This window comes from Rhinichthys klamathensis, unplaced genomic scaffold (genome assembly GCF_029890125.1).
Source record: "Rhinichthys klamathensis goyatoka isolate OS25496 unplaced genomic scaffold, OSU_Roscu_1.1 h1tg000006l_1, whole genome shotgun sequence".
Classification (NCBI taxonomy): domain Eukaryota; kingdom Metazoa; phylum Chordata; class Actinopteri; order Cypriniformes; family Leuciscidae; genus Rhinichthys; species Rhinichthys klamathensis.
In genome coordinates, this window is record NW_026606559.1 from 2,761,963 (window position 1) to 2,780,413 (window position 18,451).

An 18,451-nucleotide genomic window follows, 5' to 3' on the forward strand; every position below is an offset into this window, starting at 1 on the left:
TGCATTCATAACGTATTGTTACAAATCATAACCACCAAACAGGGAGAAGAAGCATTTAGGTACATGAGGATTAACTTTGGTATAACGATGAAAAATAATGACATTCATAACAAAAGTGTGACAGACACAAATGATTTTCACCAATGAGGCTTAAGCTTACAAAATAATACTGAACACAGAGAACTCAGCAAAAGAGCCACAGAAACATATCTCAACTCGCAGTGGCCGATACATGTCGATTTTACACGAATCATTATAAATAGCTGCAAAATGTAAAAGCCCCAACATTTCAACAAATTACAAAGAGTGCACATTTGCTCTGCTGACTGGCACTTCCTGCCTTCTGCGGTTTTCCAGCTTGTATTCTAACTGGTCAGTTGAAGGTCATCATCAGCCAATGAGAACGCAAACAGCAAATAAACATGAATGAAGGCCGGTCCAGTTTATTTACAACATAAGGCTGATAGACAGATGCGAATCGAAACGAAAAGCTTATCTTTTACTCCCCTTGTCTGAAAGAGTTGCAGCTGTTAAAAGGCGTTTCATTTGTTATGATTGATTTCCAAAATGACTGTATGCTTATCAAACATGAAACTTGAGATGAACACCATAATTTAACCGATTTTAGTTCCCTTTAAATAAGCTTTTTTTTTCTTCTTCTCCAAAACGTTCAGGATAAAGATATCATCTTTACTGTGCTTCTTTACATGGTTTATACAAAATGCAATCTTTCCTGAATGTAGCTATTCAAATGACAGTACTCCTCTGAAACAACCAGATGGAAATACTGTCCGAACACCTTTCTGGCTCAGGGAACTACCTTTAAAAAAATCATGCCCCCTTCTTAAATCACTTTTTTTTTTTCTTTCTTGTGAGTGTCGTTCAAACAAAGAGCTGAAATGTAGCTGAAATGAATTTTCGAACTGTGGGAAAGGGGACTTCAGAGATTTGTCAGCAGCAGTTACAGTAACAGAGACCCAGAACCATTTCAGAATGACTCTAAAACGAGGATGAGATTTCAGCATATTTCCGATTTAGGATCTATATTTTCAACAGACTTTCACCGTATCCTACTATTGTATTCCCCCTCTACGTTTCTCTCAGGTCTGGCTGAGTAGGCGGCTACGCAGGAATGCTCGGAAACTGGCGACGGGTCGCAGGTCGTTCTGATGTTTCCTCCGCTCTATGAAAGAGATGAGTCTGGAAGTGTCGAGGCGAGTTGCGGCGGAGGCCATGTTGGGCTTCAGCCAGGGCTCCTCGCGTAGACAAACCTGCGCAGTGGGACGTCTGCAAGGCTCTCCTTGGAGTAAAACGCATAGGAAGTCCCGCGCCGCCTGACTCACGCCGCGGAAGTATTCCTCCGGGAAGCTGAAGTCGAGGCGGCAGATGTTGAGGCAGGTCTCCTCAACGCTCTCGTCCAGGAACGGGGACGCCCCGCTGAGCATGACGTACGCCAGCACTCCTAGACTCCAGAGGTCAGAGGTCAGAGCCGCTGGCTCACCCAACACCAGCTCGGGGGACGAGAACTCTGGGCTGCCCAGCAGAGGGTGGATGTGAGGGATGTTGGAGAGATGTGCCGCGTCACCGAAGTCCGTCAGTTTGACTAGAGGCTGGGTTGACGTTTGCTCCATTAATACGTTCTCTGGCTGGAAGACATAAGTATGGGATAATGAGGAGAAATGGATGCCTGACAGGGTCAAAACATAAGAATATAGCATATAGATTATACAGAACATTTGACTTTCGAATGATGCAATCAAGAGGCCAAAAATTCGACAGAGCAAATTAGTAAAATATTTGACAAAACTGAATTATTCAATAGATATACAGTAGGGTAAGATGACCCCACCCACCTTTTTTTTCTTAACCATAGATGGCACACATATCATCTCAACTCTAAATTAATGGCTATGCTCTTAATCATATCAACATTTGTGAGATTTCGTTTTGAGGTTAACGGATCTAATTTTGTGTCTCTTGAATATAATAATATCAAAGTTTTATTTTTTTTGGTCTATTTGTTAATGAGGGATTTGTTGACCTTGGCAAAATCGGCACAGAAAGCCAAACATGTTGTTGCTCGTATAATTATTTTAAAATGTAATTATTTTGTAATTCATAGGGTTATTATCCCCTCACTTTATTTATACGGTTTTCTACATATTAAAAAATTCCAAACATTTCAGAACATGGTTGTACATTTTAACATATGTAGAGAAAAACAAGGGGGAGATCACAAAGACAGGGATTATTTAATAATTTAATGAATTATTTCAGACATCTTAGAATTTTATTAAGACCTAAAGGCTATTGGTTTGAAATCATTTTTGAATTCATAGTGATGGCATTATGACATATTATCAATTCAAATATGGGCAATTAAATATGAATATATATTCATATTCCTGTATTTAAGTCATACTGTAGAATAAATGTACCTTTCAGATAAATCTCTTTTACTGGGATTATCTTTGTCATCTGTTGAATTATTAACTAAATTGTTAATTTATCATTACACACTCTAGTTGCTTAAAACCCTGTTTCTATTGCTTAAATTAATATTCGCTGCATGGAAGAATTTATTTATGCTACTTTTTTTTTTTTTTACTCTTAATGCATTTGTTTGTGTTTGGACTAATAGCTGTCACCAGGAAGAAGTTATTTGCATTTGAAATGCTTGTTAAATGTTTTGTGTTTAAGGGATAAACTTTCTATTTAATTGGAGACATTTACATGCTAAAGGCTTTTGTTCTGTAAGCACTTTACTGCATCCTGTTGACTCATTAAACTTCTTCTTCTAAGCTTTCACTACTGCTTAAATTCCTCCCTGTTCTAGTCTTTATTATTTAAGTCAAGACAATGTATGAAGCTTTTTATTTTTAGCACTACTCTTGTTATTAAGGTGATGCAAATGTAAAATAATTAAAAGCAATTCAAATATAACTAAATTTAAGCACTGAATGTTCTTCAGGGTTCACGCTTTTTATGACTAATGAATCTACATGATAATTTTATTCCGAATATAAAATTCCAAATTTTATATTTGATTTTAATAACGTATTAGTAAATGTTGAAATTAATAAGATTAATAATTGCTGAAGAAGTATTGTTCATTCTTAGTTCATGTTAACTAAGGTAGTTAACTAATGTTAACTAATGAAACCTTATTGTAAGTGTTACCAAAATTTCCATGACTTTTTTAGGTCTAGAAAAATCACACTTTTAAAATGTCTTTAATATTCCGTTTGTTTTAAATAAAAATGACTAACTGCCTAATTTAAATAAATAATTCCGTCAGATTAAAACAAGATTCGATGATTCAATGGGAAGGCCCACCTTCAAGTCAAGATGAGCAATCCTGCATGCGTGAAGGTAGTGTAAAGCTTCTAGAACATCCCGTAGGTAAAGAGACACCTTTTCTTCAGTCAAGTTCCCCCAGCTAACAATATAGTCCAGGAGACGACCTTGATCAGCGCTGACATGCAAAAAAGAGAAAATGTGTTTCAACAAAACACTCACACTTTCCTAAATCAACCGGCGGTATTATCATTAGCGTGTGAGAAGATTATATTGTTAAAGATAGAGAAAAGATGTCCACATACATCTCCAGGATGAGAACATAACTGGCTGGGGTCTCATAGGTGTCCAGCAGGCCCACCAGATGAGGATGCTGAAGACACTGGAGGACGCCCAGCTCTTGAACCACCTGCTCTCGACGCATTAGCTTCTTATTTACTAGCTTAGCCGCCACTGATAGCCTGCTTCCTCTCTGCTCACACCACTTAGTGACGGCAAACCTGCCTCTACAGACGGACGGGAAACAAATGTTAAAGATAAGTATGTTTTATTTTATATCTTCATTTAGCTAATTCAGTATGTGAGGATTTTTAATTTGTACGGTACCTCCCCAGTTCCATGACTTCAGTGTAGAGGGACTCAAAGTTATCCTTCCAGAGGATACCGTCACAGGAAGTGCCTACGGAAAAAACCAACACCGTCAGTGACTCAGCTGGTACAGTTGAACGTTTTTGTTTTGAGCACGGTGGGACGAAAATCCACTGACCGATCACTCTGAGGTAGGCTGATGATGTCACTGAGCCCACGTCATTGGAGGCGATGCAGGTGTAGGTGCCACTGTCGTCCAGAGCGGCAGGTGAGATACGGAGGGTCACTTCCCCTGTCTCACTGAACAAAAAGTAAATAATTAGGGCACAAAAATGAACTGCAAAACCAGCGTTGTTCTGTCTATTCAAAACATGCTTCTCTGGATTACTAGATTCTGATTGGTCAATCACGTCATTCACTGGTCAAATATTTAGTGCTGGGCAAACGATTAATCGCATCCAAAATAAAAGTTTGTTTACATAATATATGTGTGTGTGCTGTGTATAATTATTTTGTATATATAAATACACACATATGCATGTATATATTTCAGAAATATTTGCATGTATATACTGTATATATATATTTATACATAATTTATATTATATATAAATATTTTATATATAAATAACAATTTTTTCTTAATTATACACATGCATGTGTGTATTTATATATACAAAATAATTATACACAGTACACACACATTTATTGTGTAAACACAAACTTTTATTTTTGGATTATTGTACATTTTCACTTCTTATATTTTTACATTACAACTTAGTTTTTTTTTACGCCTTTTTTTAAACAAGCTTTTTTTGATAACCAATATTATTTTTAATTAAAGGAATAGTTCACCCAAAAATAATTTTAATTATCCCATAATTTACTCACCCTCAAGCCATCCTAGGTGTATATGGCTTTCTTCTTTCAGCCAAACACAATCAGAGTTATATTAAATAATATCCTGGCTCTTAAGCTTTACAATGGGAGTGAATAGAGTAGGCATTGGAGTTGTATGAATTACTTTCAAGATGAATGGATGCGCTTTTTGAAGCTTCAAAAACTCAGGCACTAGACAGGATAGAGCCAGGATATTTTTTAACAAAACTCCAATTGTGTTTGGCTGAAAGAAGAAAGTTATATAAACCTAGGAAGGTGTAAAATAAATGTAAAAAAATAAATAAAAACTTGCATCACTATAAGTGTAGGCTATTGTGGTTGTCAAAACATTTGGTAGCCTAACTGCACAGACTTTTATTAAGTTTAGTGACAGCATGGTGCAATAATTGGTATAGGCTACTGCTTTTATTATTGCTTGATACAAATTTTACAATTTCAATTTAATTATTGTGGTTTTATTCCGATCTTGATTCTATTTGAATACATATTATACATATAGGCTACAGTAGATGTTAATTTTTCTCAAGAAATAAAATCGCACCTAATGCTGTAAACATAGACTAGAGAGCCCTGTCAGCTGGTATTATTAAAGGTTAAAAATAACAACTCAAATTAAAGGCCTAATGCGGTTTTTATTACAACAACTTTATACTATTTTAATGATATAAGTAAAAAATATAATAAATATGTAATATAGTGCACATATTTAGCAAAATACTCATTTATACTAACACTAAATATATTATAAAATACTATTTTTTTTCTAGCCAACTTGCGTGCTATGATCATTAAATGGCTTTCCTGAGGTAAATGTAACGTTATGTGACATTGTAGTCACTCCAGCTATTATTGACCTCTTTCTGCGGTTGAAAAACACTGATTGGTCGATATTACAGTATGTATGAGGCATATACATTTCAGTAAGTTACTGTATCTTTCAACACACACCTATTCGTGTTTATTTACTATTAACTAGGCTAGTGAAGAGAGATGATCGGTTCACGTGCCATTTGACATACAGCGATGTCACATTTAAAAGCGCCAAAACGGTATTAATTGTTAGAATTTCGTAATAAAATTTACAGAATCTGAGAGCTGTGAATTTGTTCCATATCAAAAGTAACCTTCTCTGTCTGGTCTGTCGGTGTCAGTGTCCTCTTTGCTTCGCTATTTTTCTCTGCGTGAGAAAATGGATGTGTGAAAAGGCCGGGTCAATTGTGTGAGTCTCACGGTCAATGCGTGAGAGTTGCCAGCTCTAGTAATACACATTAGTTAACTACCTTTAATTAAAATGAACTACGAATGAACAATACTTCTACAGCATTTATTAATCTTAGTTAATGTATTAAAATCAAAGGTTGTAATTGTTAACATTAGTTAATGCACTGTGAACTAAAATGAACAGCTGTATTTTTATTAACTAACATTAACAAATATTAACTAATACAGTAAGAAATGTATTGCTCATTGTTAGTTCATGTTAGTTAATACATTAACTAATGAACCTCATTGTAAAGTGTTACCATTTTGTCTAACCGACATCAATGACAAATTGTAAAAAAAAAAAAAGTAAATTAATTTGTTTTTGTCCAAATTACCAAATGCAGTCAATGAACAACATGGAGAAACCGGCATGGAAATATTTAGCACGTACCAAGTTTCTTTCAGTAAACAGTTCAAATGAAAGTAGCAAAATGACTGTTCATCTCTCACAATCCATTCCATCAGAAAACAAAGCAAAAGCGCCACCTGCAGTCTGTATAACATCATGACACGCACAATGATGTCTGTGCACTGGTTTTACCTGTGTGTGAGTGTGTATCTTCCACCACTGCTGAGAGTGCTCTGGTCAGGCCCTCTCCAGCAGACCGAGGCTTTGGGCTGCCCACAGATCTTACAGCGGAGAGTAACGCTGTCACCCCTGTCACACACCACCTCACACAGGGGGACCGTGAACTCTGGGGGAACTGCTGCCAGCAATTCAGAAACACACAGTCATATGGGCGTTTCATTATGACACATGAACTGATTCAATATATTCAGAGAGATTTCCAAGAACGAAAGAGCAATATTCTTACTTACCATCATAAATGTAGTTGGGATTCAAAAGCTGAAAAAAAGAGCAACAATGTAATGTTTCATATGTAGAATTTGTCAAAAGCGTGAAATGAATTACATAATCAATCATCAGACTGTTAAAGCAGTACCTTTACAGAAACCTTATTGGCGGGTCCGTCTCTAGACTTGCGAAAGCCATTCTCTGGTTTGTTCTCTTTTCTGCCCTCTTTGTCTCTCTTTTCCGACTTTCGTCTGATGCGGAGAGCTGTGTGCCATGATGAAGACTTCCTGTATGACAAAAATAGCACTGTTCTTGAGACAACTAATTTACAGTTAGACTATAAATATTAGACAACAAACAAGACGTCAATATCCTATTAAAAACTGTGGTCTGACTGTGGCATAAGCTGATGTTTTCGCACTTACAGCATTTGTAGCAAATTAAGGTCAACATGAACTCAAAATGAACCAGTTTACATGCTTATGTTTTATTGTGACAATTCATCAGTGCACATTACTCAAAAGCATCATCATTTAATCAAAATAACTTAATCCTTTTATTTCCATTTCGAAGTGGAACTGACGATGCAGTGTAGAGTTTCACTTCTGAGGGAAGCGAGGTTACATACTGTAACCTAGACGTTTTTACATTTTTTTCAATCAATTCCTTGTGTATAAAATCAAGTCCCATTCAACATTTATGTTGAGTATCCTGTTCGATTTTGAAATATATTACAGAAGGATGATGGGTTTTGAGGTTTTGTAGCAACAAGACCCATTATTTTAAAACGTAACTGCTATAATATAATATAGTACTTTATATTAAGGTGACGCAGTTACATGTTACATGTACTTACTATAGTAATAACAGTAAATTATACATAATTACAAGCAACTAACCCTAAATCAAACCCTAAACTTAACCCTATAGTAAGCACATGTAATTAATTAATATGTTTTAATACATTTGTGTAATTAAACTGTGACAACTTCACCTTAAAATAACGTGTTACGTGTAATATAATATAATATAATATAATATAATATAATATAATATAATAACCCCTAGATGGAGTCAAGATCATTTTTTTGTTGTTGCTATGGACTATTGACAAGAATGATGTATTTTACACTGGCAACATACCTGAGAGAAAATGGATTTCACGGTAAGTTTTAAAAATAAAGTGTTTTAAAACTTGTTGTTTTGCAGAACATCACAGTTATATGACATGAAAATAGTAAGGCTTGTAGTTAGGGAGTGCATGTTATTTAAGGAAAATATAATTATATTGTAAAACGCCCCCAGGGGGCATCACTTCCCATTATCATAATTACTGTACCATTTTCTGAACATCACATCCTTTGTTTTCCCATCAAATGTAATCTAACTAGTTGGTTGAATAAAAATATATGAATATGAACTTATATTTAAAAATGACCTCAAGTTAGCATCAGCTAACAATATTTTTCAAATAGGCTGATTTTCAGCATGGTTCATTTATAAATATTCATATTTATCTACTGTCTTTTTAAATTTAAGCTACAACTGCTTGTACTCTGATTTTGCTGTAAATGTATAAAGCGAATAATATAAAATATAATATAATATAATATAAAATAATATAATAATAAGAAAGATGAATTATTGGTGACATCTTTTTTTACATCGTCTTTACAAAAAAAGACGAGTTTACATCTCGCAAGTCGCAAATACAAAATATAAAGTCGCAATTGCCAGTCATAAAGTCAGAATTGCGTGAATTATCTTTTAAAATGTTATTCTGTGGCTGAAACAAGCTTTCATAAACATCCATTAATGAATCCCTTAATCCCTGAATACCCTTAATGAATGAAAACCCCTTATGAATAAAAACTGTTATTATACAAATTGCACTACACTACACTACACTACACAGTTAAGTAACAATATGATAAAACGCTGTGAAGCTGAAGGTACCCTATACCTAACCACAAAGATAGCTGTTTGGCAGATGTGAATTACTTTAGTATTTCTAGAATAAACAAAATAATTATTGCACCCATTTTATTTAATTTTTTGCTTTTATTGCTTACGTCCCACTGATTACACCTCCGTGTGCCAATAGTATCACACATGGCTAAGGTTACCGCTGGTAAGCAAACATTACATTGCTGACATTGTGCATCAAAAAAAAAAGTCAAACCATATGCTGCTTCTTCATCCTAGATCTGACTACTTAGTCTGTAATAATACTGTAATAAATAACAAATAATAACCAATCCTCACTTGAGGGTTCCGTCGGGGTAGTCGGGAATGATGGAGGAGGTGTGACCCAAAACGTAACCGGGGATCCAGCCCTCAGCTGCTGGGCCTTGTTCTGTCGAGGCACGGAAAACTAGAAACATGTTCTGCTGGTTAGAGGCCAATATCTGCACAACCTCTCCTTGATATACACTGATCTCATCCTCCTTTAGAGCCACATAGTCCTGGGTCACCAACATGGTTGACACACTGCTGCTGCTGCTGCTTTCACTCTGAGAGTAGACACATAAGCAAAACGTCAGCATAACACCACACATTTTACAGGATTTACATTTTATTCACTGTGTTTGTATGTGAAATGTGTTGAAACATTTAGTAAGCTGGACATTTAAGAGAGCATGAATGAAGCAAGTGAGAGCAGTTCAAGGAAAATATGATTTATATCTTTGTTGCAGCAAATTACTGTCAGTGTGATTACCCTTAAAGTTCTGTTGGTTAGGAGAGTTAATCTAACCCTTCAAGACAACATGAAATCAATAATGGAGTTTTGTGGCTTTTAGTCAATGTCTTTTAACTTCATTACCATCTATTTGCTAGTGGACTGCTAAAAGTTCTTGTTTCAATAGGAAATAAGTCTGCAGGGGATTTTATGGGGATATTTTTTTAATAGTCTCAAAAAGCATTTTTTTTTTAAATCTGTCAAAAAAGCCGTAAGGAGGTTAAAAAGAAAAAAAATATGTTAGTAATTGTTAGTTAGCTGGTTTATGTGCTCCCAATGCTTGCATATTAGGTCTTCACGGGCTGTTAAGGAAAAAAAATCCTGCCAGTTCAAAGCAGATAAAATCAGCAGAGATAGTCAATGGATGCACAGAGTTTCTGAGAAACTCTTGAGAAGTTATCCTGTTTAACAGTGTACATTGTTAGTTGCTCAGCACAGACAAACCAGGCCAGTTAATATCCACAACAGCCTGTGAGAATCCTCTTTTAGTTCCAGGACAAGGCACAATTACACACCCCAGCGGGTTAGTATGAAGCTGGAGGTGGAGGTGAAGCAGGACTAGGCCTCACTGAAGCCAGGAGCTAGAGTTTGGCTCTTACCCCATTGCTGTGAGTGGAGTGCAGGGACTGCTCACTGGTGGAGGAGCAAGTACTGATGCGGTCCAACTCCTTACTGTGGGCTGAGTGCCTGCGAGTCTGACACTGGTTGCGACTTAACGTGTCACTCTGCTCTGTGTAAGAGCCAGGCCTGCCAGTGGGAGAAGCTGGCATCGAGACCCAAAAAGGGGAACCCTTCTGGGCTTGGATGCCTGGTGTGAAAGGTGTAAAGTTCTGAGGGTTCAAGGGGGAGAGAATGGGTGATGGGACTCTTAGACGAGGCTTCGTTAGGGTGAGAGACTGGGACGTAACTGGAGTTCTTGGAATAGGTGTCCCTGTTTGGGCTTCCTCGCGTAGCTCCTTCAAGGGGCTCTCCAGGACCCGCATCCTAGGGACCTCACCGTTAAGGTCCTGGTCAGGAAGAGGGCACGTACCTGAAGTGCGGTCATCTGGGGTGGGGGCGTGGTGGTGCTGCACAGGCTGAGGGAGACGAGAGGAAGGTTGAGGGATTCGGGAAGCTCGGGATCGGGAGCCGCAGCCGGGACCCATGGAAGAGCTGCTGCTACCCCCTGGGAGTCCACTGCTGCTGGGTCCTCCAATACCGCTTGCTCCAACATGGTTACGTTGGTATTCAATGGGTGAAGTGAGTGCTGAGTGGACAACCAGAGACAAGTAGGTTAAATACTATAACTCAATTAACAAAGACATTTTCATGTCTGAATGTTCTATCCTGTCCTATCCTGCTCCCAGAGGTCCACTATTCTACAGGGTTTACCTCCAGTCCTATTTAAACACACCTGAAACAGCTAATCAATGTGTTTTGGGGCAGCTTGCAGCTAAACTCTGCAGGACATTGGCACACCAGGAGCAGGATTGGATACCCCTGGTCTAAAGCAACATATAGTAAACATATTACAGGAACAATCCCACAGGACCAACTTGAGGTTAAGATAGTTTGTGGGGCTTAACACCAACAACCTTTTGGTTTACAGATATTTAACCAATAAACTCCTAAAATTGCCTTACCATTGAGGAAGTTTCTCTGGTTTTCCAGGATGCTGCTGATCTGCTGGATCCAGGCCTGGGAAACCATCCGGTTGGAGGAATGGAGGACATAGTGTTCTGTACTGCCAGTTGATGACCTTGAGGTCAAAATAAACTTACAAGGGTCATTGTCAGGACTCTCCTCTAGACCCAACCAACTGACCTGCAGAGTAGAGATAGAGATAGATAACAGAAGAAGAATGAGATGAATGATATGTCTTTAGTTGCTATGCTGTGTCTTGAGCACAGTGTTTTCAACAGCAGTGGTTCTGTCTACACACCTTTATGCTGTTCTTAAACAGATAACCTGGCATAGAGAAGCCCTTCTTTTTATCCAGAGGTTCACTGAAGATAACTATTTGCTCAAAGAGGAAGACGCGCCTCTCCTTCATGCGAGAAAGGAGACCACCGTCCTGGTCTGAGACCATAAAGGTGTCCTGGAGAATCAGTCGGCCCTGGGCTACAATTTTACCCTGAACACATACATAAAATAAACAATATTCAATCCACAGAAAAGTTAAAACTCCCTAGCATGTGAAAAAATACCACTAAAAAGTACAAAACTGTAATAAAAAGTATTAAACGAAAATGAGACTCTTAGTAATCCATCCCAGGGTAAATGCTTATTTACATTCAAGGTGCGGTCACATTTACCATTGTTTTTTGGGGGGCAAATTTTCGCATGTGAAATCCAGTCATTTCAATAGGAATCAACATGATCTGGAATTTTGAGTGAGGGCAACATTTTTTCCCTATAAAGATTTCACAACAGGTTAAAGTTAGCCATGCGGATTTGCCGCGTTAACAAACAGAAAGCTGCTTTGTTTGAAATTTGTTTTTATAATAAACATTCACAACAAGACTCTACGGAAGCCCTGAACCGCAACGTAAAAAAAAACAATCTGTAAAAAACAAACAAAAAAAAAACTAGCATTTCGAGATTAGAGTCGAAACATTTCGAGATTAAAGTCGAAACATTTCGAGAATAAAGTCGAAACATTATGATAATACAGTCTTCCATAGAAGTGTGTGCATTCATAACAGTGCGCGTCCACTGGCTCAGAGCGCGTGTGTGTGTGTAAAGAAATGCACTTGTGAAGTCGAACTGCCATGGATCAACACAAAATAGTAGCTTTTTACTTTTATCTGGGCTTTCAACAAAATTCTACACAGGTGCTAATCTACCAACAATAATTACCATGGCGTTGCCTATAGACGAGCGCACAGACTCCGCCGGAGTAGGTATCACAATCGTCCAAACTTTATGTGGCAGTGTTTTTGAGGTGTTTTCGTGCTCGTCTAGGCAACACTATCTGGGTCGAGAACACAACAGTAACCGTTCTGTCTCCCTCTTCACCGCAAATACGTTCTGGATACATTTTAAGTGCATCATTCTGTATCCAATCATTTGGCCGGATCCTGTGATTTCCTCAGATTTAATAACCACTAATGGTGGTTGAGGAGAGATTCTCTGATATGATTGTAAAGCGCTTTGAGTGTAGGCCTATATGAAAGCGCTATATAAATGCCTCATTCATTCATTCATTCATTCAGCTGGATATCTCCATCCAGTCTGAAAAGTTTTTTTCCGGGTTGGTTTTCCTATAGGCTAAAGTCTATTCCGGCGCAGTATATTTTATGACGTCCTATAATGGTAGCCTAATGCTGGTAGATTGGCACCTGTTGAATTTCCTTTTGTTGAAACAAAACACACACACACACACACACACACACACTGTGTGAAACACTCGCTATGCACCATTATGAATCCCTGTGTGTGCGGCAATGTGAAACAATGGCAAGCACACACGCAACTTCTACGGAAGACTGTATTCTTGTACTCTCGAAATATTTCGACTTTAATCTCGAAATGTTTCGACTTCAATCTCGAAATGTTTCGACTTTAATCTCGAAATGTTTCGACTTGAATTTTTAACAGATTTTTTTTTTTTTTACGTTGCGGTTTCGACTTTAATCTCGAAATATTTCGACTCTAATCTCGAAATGCTAGTTTTTCTGTTTTTTTTTTTTTACGTTGCCGTTCAGGGCTTCCGTAAGACTCTCTATGCAGTCTATTTCAAAATATTGTGTGATGCTCCCATGCTTTTTATTTGGAGGGCAAAGTCAGCGTTTTAGTGAATTTTGCCAGGCATCTAAACTCTTTCCAGGGAATGATGAAAATTCACTGCCATTCTTAGTTTGATTTGTTGCCTTTTAGCTGAATCAGAATTAAAGGAATTACTGCCAATTTATGTACATACAACTGTTAATGGCTGTGCTTTTAACTTCCCACCTACACGCTCATAATTTTTTGTAAAAAAGGAAATTCATCTTACATCAAATCCTTGGAGGCGTCCAACATTCATCATGTCATTGCAGCGTTTAGGAACAACACACATCACCTCTACCGCTTTCTGTGAGAGAGCATACAGCAATGTTAACAACTACATTTTTAATTTTTCTAAAGAAAACATGACTGGTGCTTGCTTGTGTAACATTTGCCAGTGTACTACTAATTTATTACTAAGGTGTAGTGGGTCGTTACTAGGGTGTTGCTAGGTGGTTTTTAAAAGTTAAATACTAACCCATGTCCAGTGGTGGAGGAAGTACTGAATCTCAGTACTTAAGTAAAAGTACAAATAACCAGAGACATATTTACTTTAGTAAAAGTAGAAGTACCACAATGACAACCCTACTTAAGTAAAAAGTAAAAAGTACCTGATTTTAAATGTACTTTAAGTATTAAAAGTAAAAGTACTTGCATAACAATTTATTCTCTTAATGTCTATATTCTAATGATTAATAAAACAGTTAATTCTAACTCATTCAACCTAATACTCATATAATGATGTTCAATATGATGGAAAAGCAGTTATATTTTAAGTTTTTGTCACCATTTCTGAACAAGCTTGCAATTACGCAATATACACATCAAGCTTACTATATACCCTTACTATATACGATATATATATATATATAAACACACATATTATGTTAAAACGCTGTATATGACGGCGTTTGGCTGTAAACGCGATTCATTTATGGCGTAATTCTGAACCTCTTGGCTTGCCATACTAATCCTAACCAAACGTATAATACACACGCACCCCACATCACTACTAAACCTTCCAATGCGTTTCCTATGCATGTAAAAACTCATTTTCGCGTATAAATTGCACGATAAACACACTGCGTGCTATAGAGACGCATTTAGTGTGACCGGGTTGATATATCTATGGCAACCAAACTTCACTGGTGAGACAGAAACGGGCGATGAACGGACGGTCAGGATGACGTTTTGGCAGGGGAAAAACTGATCAGAAAATGTAACGAAAATGTAACAGAACGTTGTAGAAATGTAGTGGAGTAGAAAGTATAATAATTGCTACAAAATGTAACGAAGTAAAAGTAAAAAGTATGCACTATTGATTCTACTTAAGTAAAGTACAGATACGTGAAAAATTTACTTAAGTAAAGTAACGAAGTATTTGTACTTCGTTACATTCCACCACTGCCCATGTCTTAACAAATACACTTACCTCTAATTCTACAGTGTCCAAACCAGCCTTTTTGGAGAACTTAAGGAAATCCTAAAATTATGCAATCAGAACAAGGATGTCAGAATAAAACAAGAAAAAATACTTTCTCAAAGATAAGCATAATGAGACTGTATGGGTCAGTAATACTAGAAAGAATGGCTACATTGCTTCTGCAATGTCCCTGCCTGACCTTCAGCAGAAGCTGGTATTTCATGATCCGCTGCACTGGTTTAATCAGTAGATCCGTGATCTGTAGCCTGTGGCCTAACCTCTGCTTTAATTCCTGATGAAGATACAAAGAAAAGATGAGGGTGGTTATGACGAGTCTGTCTCACTTTTCATGACTCATGTTTTAAATGTCAGGCAGGATGCAGACAGTAACTTGAGTCTTACCTCAAAATATGTGTCGATGTACTCTGAAACAATGTGCTCTGATTTGGGCTTGTTTTGGCAGTACACAATGTACATGTGGAGTCTTCGTTCCTGTAGTCAAAACAAAATTTCACACTCAGAAGTCAGAATCATTATCATTAATCATCATACTAAATAAACTATTAGTAACTATAGAAACAAACTAGCAATGGAAACTAAAGGAACAAAGAAAACAGGAACTTAACACAGGAAATAAGAACATACAAACTGAGAGTACACAAAATAAAACCAACACAGAACATGACAATCAGATTAGTTTATCTAAAGCCGTTCATTTTATAAATTACGCATTTTCTGACACAAAAAAAAAAAAAATCGAAAATCTTTTGTGTAGTGGAACAGAAAATAAACACTTCACCTTTGTATTGAACACAGATGCACCTTGCAATTGTAGTTGTCTTAAGCCCTATTCGGACGGGACTAGTTTTCCAGGGGGACGTAGAGAAATTTGTGTTTCACAGTACTTTGTGATTTTAATCCCCTCTGAATCTACCGAGTCTGTGTTTATCTCACACAATCTTTTTAAAAATTCCAGAGCAAATTACCTACTCTGTTTTTCGGTAAACTCAGCGGTCCTCTGAGAAATCTAATCCCGACCGAATGTGAATGTCTGTGATTGCTGATATTGCATTATCCTAATGCTTCTCCACCTGCATTTTTTGACCTACCTGAGCTACCGTTTGGCAATATTAGTTTCAATATGGATGGTCTCCAACGAAAATAACATTACAAAATTAATAAATAGAGCCAAATCGCAGAAACTTGCTAAGACTGCCAATTTTAATATCTGTGTCAGGTAAGACTAAGATACTTCTCTCACTTTTGCAAATTTATTATAAACAGCCACTGCTATAAACTTGTGCAGGTTACTTAAATAGGGTTTTTATAATAAATTCAAATTATATCAACAAATAATAAATTAAAATACATATATGTCATACGTCAAGCACAGCACATGATTTTCTGTAATGCCCACATCTAGAATAAAACACCCCCACCTCTGTAATAAACATGGTGATGTTAATCCTGACCGAATCGTAGATGAAATCACAGACGGCGAGTGATAAGAATTGTAATTCAAACATCGTTTAGAAAACTAGTCCCATCCGAATAGGGCTTTAGTAAGAGTGAAATCACATCATACCTGTCTGATAAACAGGGGTGCGAGCCTATCAGGATCCTCCAAGCACTTCTCCAGTTCACTAAGAAATAAGCTACAAAGAGCAGAGGTTTACATTAGCATTAATGCCAGAAAATTAAAATTAGGGTCTTAATATGGTATTTGAGAGGATGGAAGCTAAGTGCATCCTTTTCACATACTCTTTATGCCAGTCATAAATCTGGTGAATGTTCCCAAAGACAATCTTATCTTTGCCCTTCATGTCGTCGGGTACACCCTCCTCCTTCATCCTGCTTATGTAGCCCTGCAGGTGTCAGAACACACGAGTACAGTTACCATGTAGACAGTGACAGAAAAAACACGTGATCACACTGAGCCAGCATTCTGAATTAGCAGCAAATCCAAACCAATCTCATTTCTTTTCAGAGAGACACTCCTAACAGTCAAACAGATCATGTGATCAATTCACAACAAGTTGTGTAAGCCCTCAATAGATATAGACTACTACTGAACAAACAGAACTTAACCCTGACAGCAGCTGCCTATTGTGTTTACTTGAATTAATGTGTTCGGTTACAAGTGGTCACCATAGTGATCTCAGTGCGGTGTTTGTTAAAAGAACTGAATATAATCCCACCTCCACGACTGCACCAAGGTCTCTCACGTAGTCCCTCTCTGTCTCGACCAGTTCCAGCAGAACATAACTGGGGGAAAAAAAGACATTAGGACATTTATATTTAAACCAAAAAAAACAAACAAAAAAAACAAGATGGCAGGTGGTGTGAAAAGAAACATATTTAGTATCTGTAAAAATATTTCTAATTAAGAAATCAATATTTGAGTGTGCTACGTATTTTTTTATGCTAATTATAGTAGCCTACTCTACAGGAATCAATGCTGCCTATGCACCCTTTCACATGACATTTATAGCATTGACTATGTTCAGCGGAACAAGCTGTTCGCTGTCAGTCAGTAACTTGTGTGTGAGTGATGCGCAGTGGACGTGCTAATGGTTTGTCAGAGCAGCGTGCTTTTATTGACTTGCGCAGTTTAATTCTCACACTTTGAAAGTATGTATAACTCCTTAATATAACAAGCTGTGTTACTAAGAGGAATGATTACCCTTAAAATGTACATCTGTATGCAGGTACGAGGTACTACATCTCTCTCTCTTTTGCTCACGTGCCAGCGATTAACCCTCAGAGAGTCAGCGTGCCAGTGTTGTAACGCATGCCATAGGTTGCCGACCCCTGCCTTAACCGTTGTAGTTATCTTATATTACCCAGTACTTTCTAAGGTAAGTACACTGTAAGTACACATAGTGCAACCATAATATTTAGTGCTAGTTTATCAGGAAACAATGATTTTGTTCTCACTGTGCTTTATTGGCAAATGTTGTATGTGATATTCCAATTTTGCGCATCAGTTAAATAGTTAAACTTTGGATGGAAACATACTGTAGCTAATGTTCCTCAATGCATTGAACTCTATGGGATAAATCTTCAAGCTATAGCTAACTAAACCCAATGTAAAGCATTATAATGTGATGCTCAAAGTTCAGACCATAGCTTTGACCCAGTTTTCCACTGACCTTTTAAAGTAAACACAATAATTACGAGGCAATTTGCATGATATATCGCAATGTACAACCAATATTCTAAATGATCCTGTACCCGTCTTAAATTAGTTATTGAACTAATTTAAATTCAACAAGAGCATACCAAGACAGTAAGGAGTCATAAAACGAGTCCCTCATGTCAAAAGATTTATTTTTACATTCTATGATGTATCAAGTCGGTACAACTCTTTTCTGTCCTAAACTCGTTACCTCTTTCATCTTCTTTTGCTCTTTTTGCCATTTATGTATGTCCATTCCTGGTTTTTAAAAACTTCTATGCTACTATCTGCAAAACCTTTCGTGCAGAGGTCAAAGTGTCAACACTTGTGTTGAGAGATGAAGCCTTGATGTGATTCATATTCCAAGTCAGTCACTTACAAGGTTCCACATAAGAGATTCGATTTTGGTGCTGTCTTAAGGCCCGTTTTGTCAGGGTTCTGCCCTGGCAGCTTTGACTGTGTTGTCTTTGTTTCATGTCTCTATGTTTGTGTTGTGCTACTGTGTACTGCTGTGCTACA

At 37.3% G+C, this 18,451-nt stretch overlaps 1 protein-coding gene across 5 annotated transcripts in view; it reads right to left on the reverse strand.

The window, feature by feature from the left end:
- Positions 1–661: 661 nt before the first annotated feature.
- Positions 662–18,451, reverse strand: part of triob (trio Rho guanine nucleotide exchange factor b) — a 182,207-nt gene continuing 164,417 nt past the window's right edge. Inside the window, exons 40-58 of one of the 5 annotated variants that reach the window (XM_056257617.1) lie at positions 16,953–17,019; positions 16,516–16,619; positions 16,340–16,409; positions 15,157–15,246; positions 14,954–15,046; positions 14,764–14,814; positions 13,561–13,638; positions 11,506–11,697; positions 11,207–11,387; positions 10,184–10,830; positions 9,110–9,357; positions 6,993–7,131; positions 6,868–6,895; positions 6,590–6,752; positions 4,064–4,185; positions 3,904–3,976; positions 3,603–3,803; positions 3,337–3,475; positions 662–1,646 (exon numbers count right to left, since the gene is read on the reverse strand). In XM_056257617.1, coding sequence (XP_056113592.1) covers positions 1,101–1,646; positions 3,337–3,475; positions 3,603–3,803; positions 3,904–3,976; positions 4,064–4,185; positions 6,590–6,752; positions 6,868–6,895; positions 6,993–7,131; positions 9,110–9,357; positions 10,184–10,830; positions 11,207–11,387; positions 11,506–11,697; positions 13,561–13,638; positions 14,764–14,814; positions 14,954–15,046; positions 15,157–15,246; positions 16,340–16,409; positions 16,516–16,619; positions 16,953–17,019 — 3,232 coding nt within the window. In that variant the 3' untranslated portion in view covers positions 662–1,100. Of the gene's footprint in view, positions 1,647–3,336; positions 3,476–3,602; positions 3,804–3,903; positions 3,977–4,063; positions 4,186–6,589; positions 6,756–6,867; positions 6,896–6,992; positions 7,132–9,109; positions 9,358–10,183; positions 10,831–11,206; positions 11,388–11,505; positions 11,698–13,560; positions 13,639–14,763; positions 14,815–14,953; positions 15,047–15,156; positions 15,247–16,339; positions 16,410–16,515; positions 16,620–16,952; positions 17,020–18,451 lie in introns of those variants that run through there. The other 4 variants (XM_056257639.1, XM_056257606.1, XR_008807619.1 and 1 more) reach the window with 4 other exon arrangements.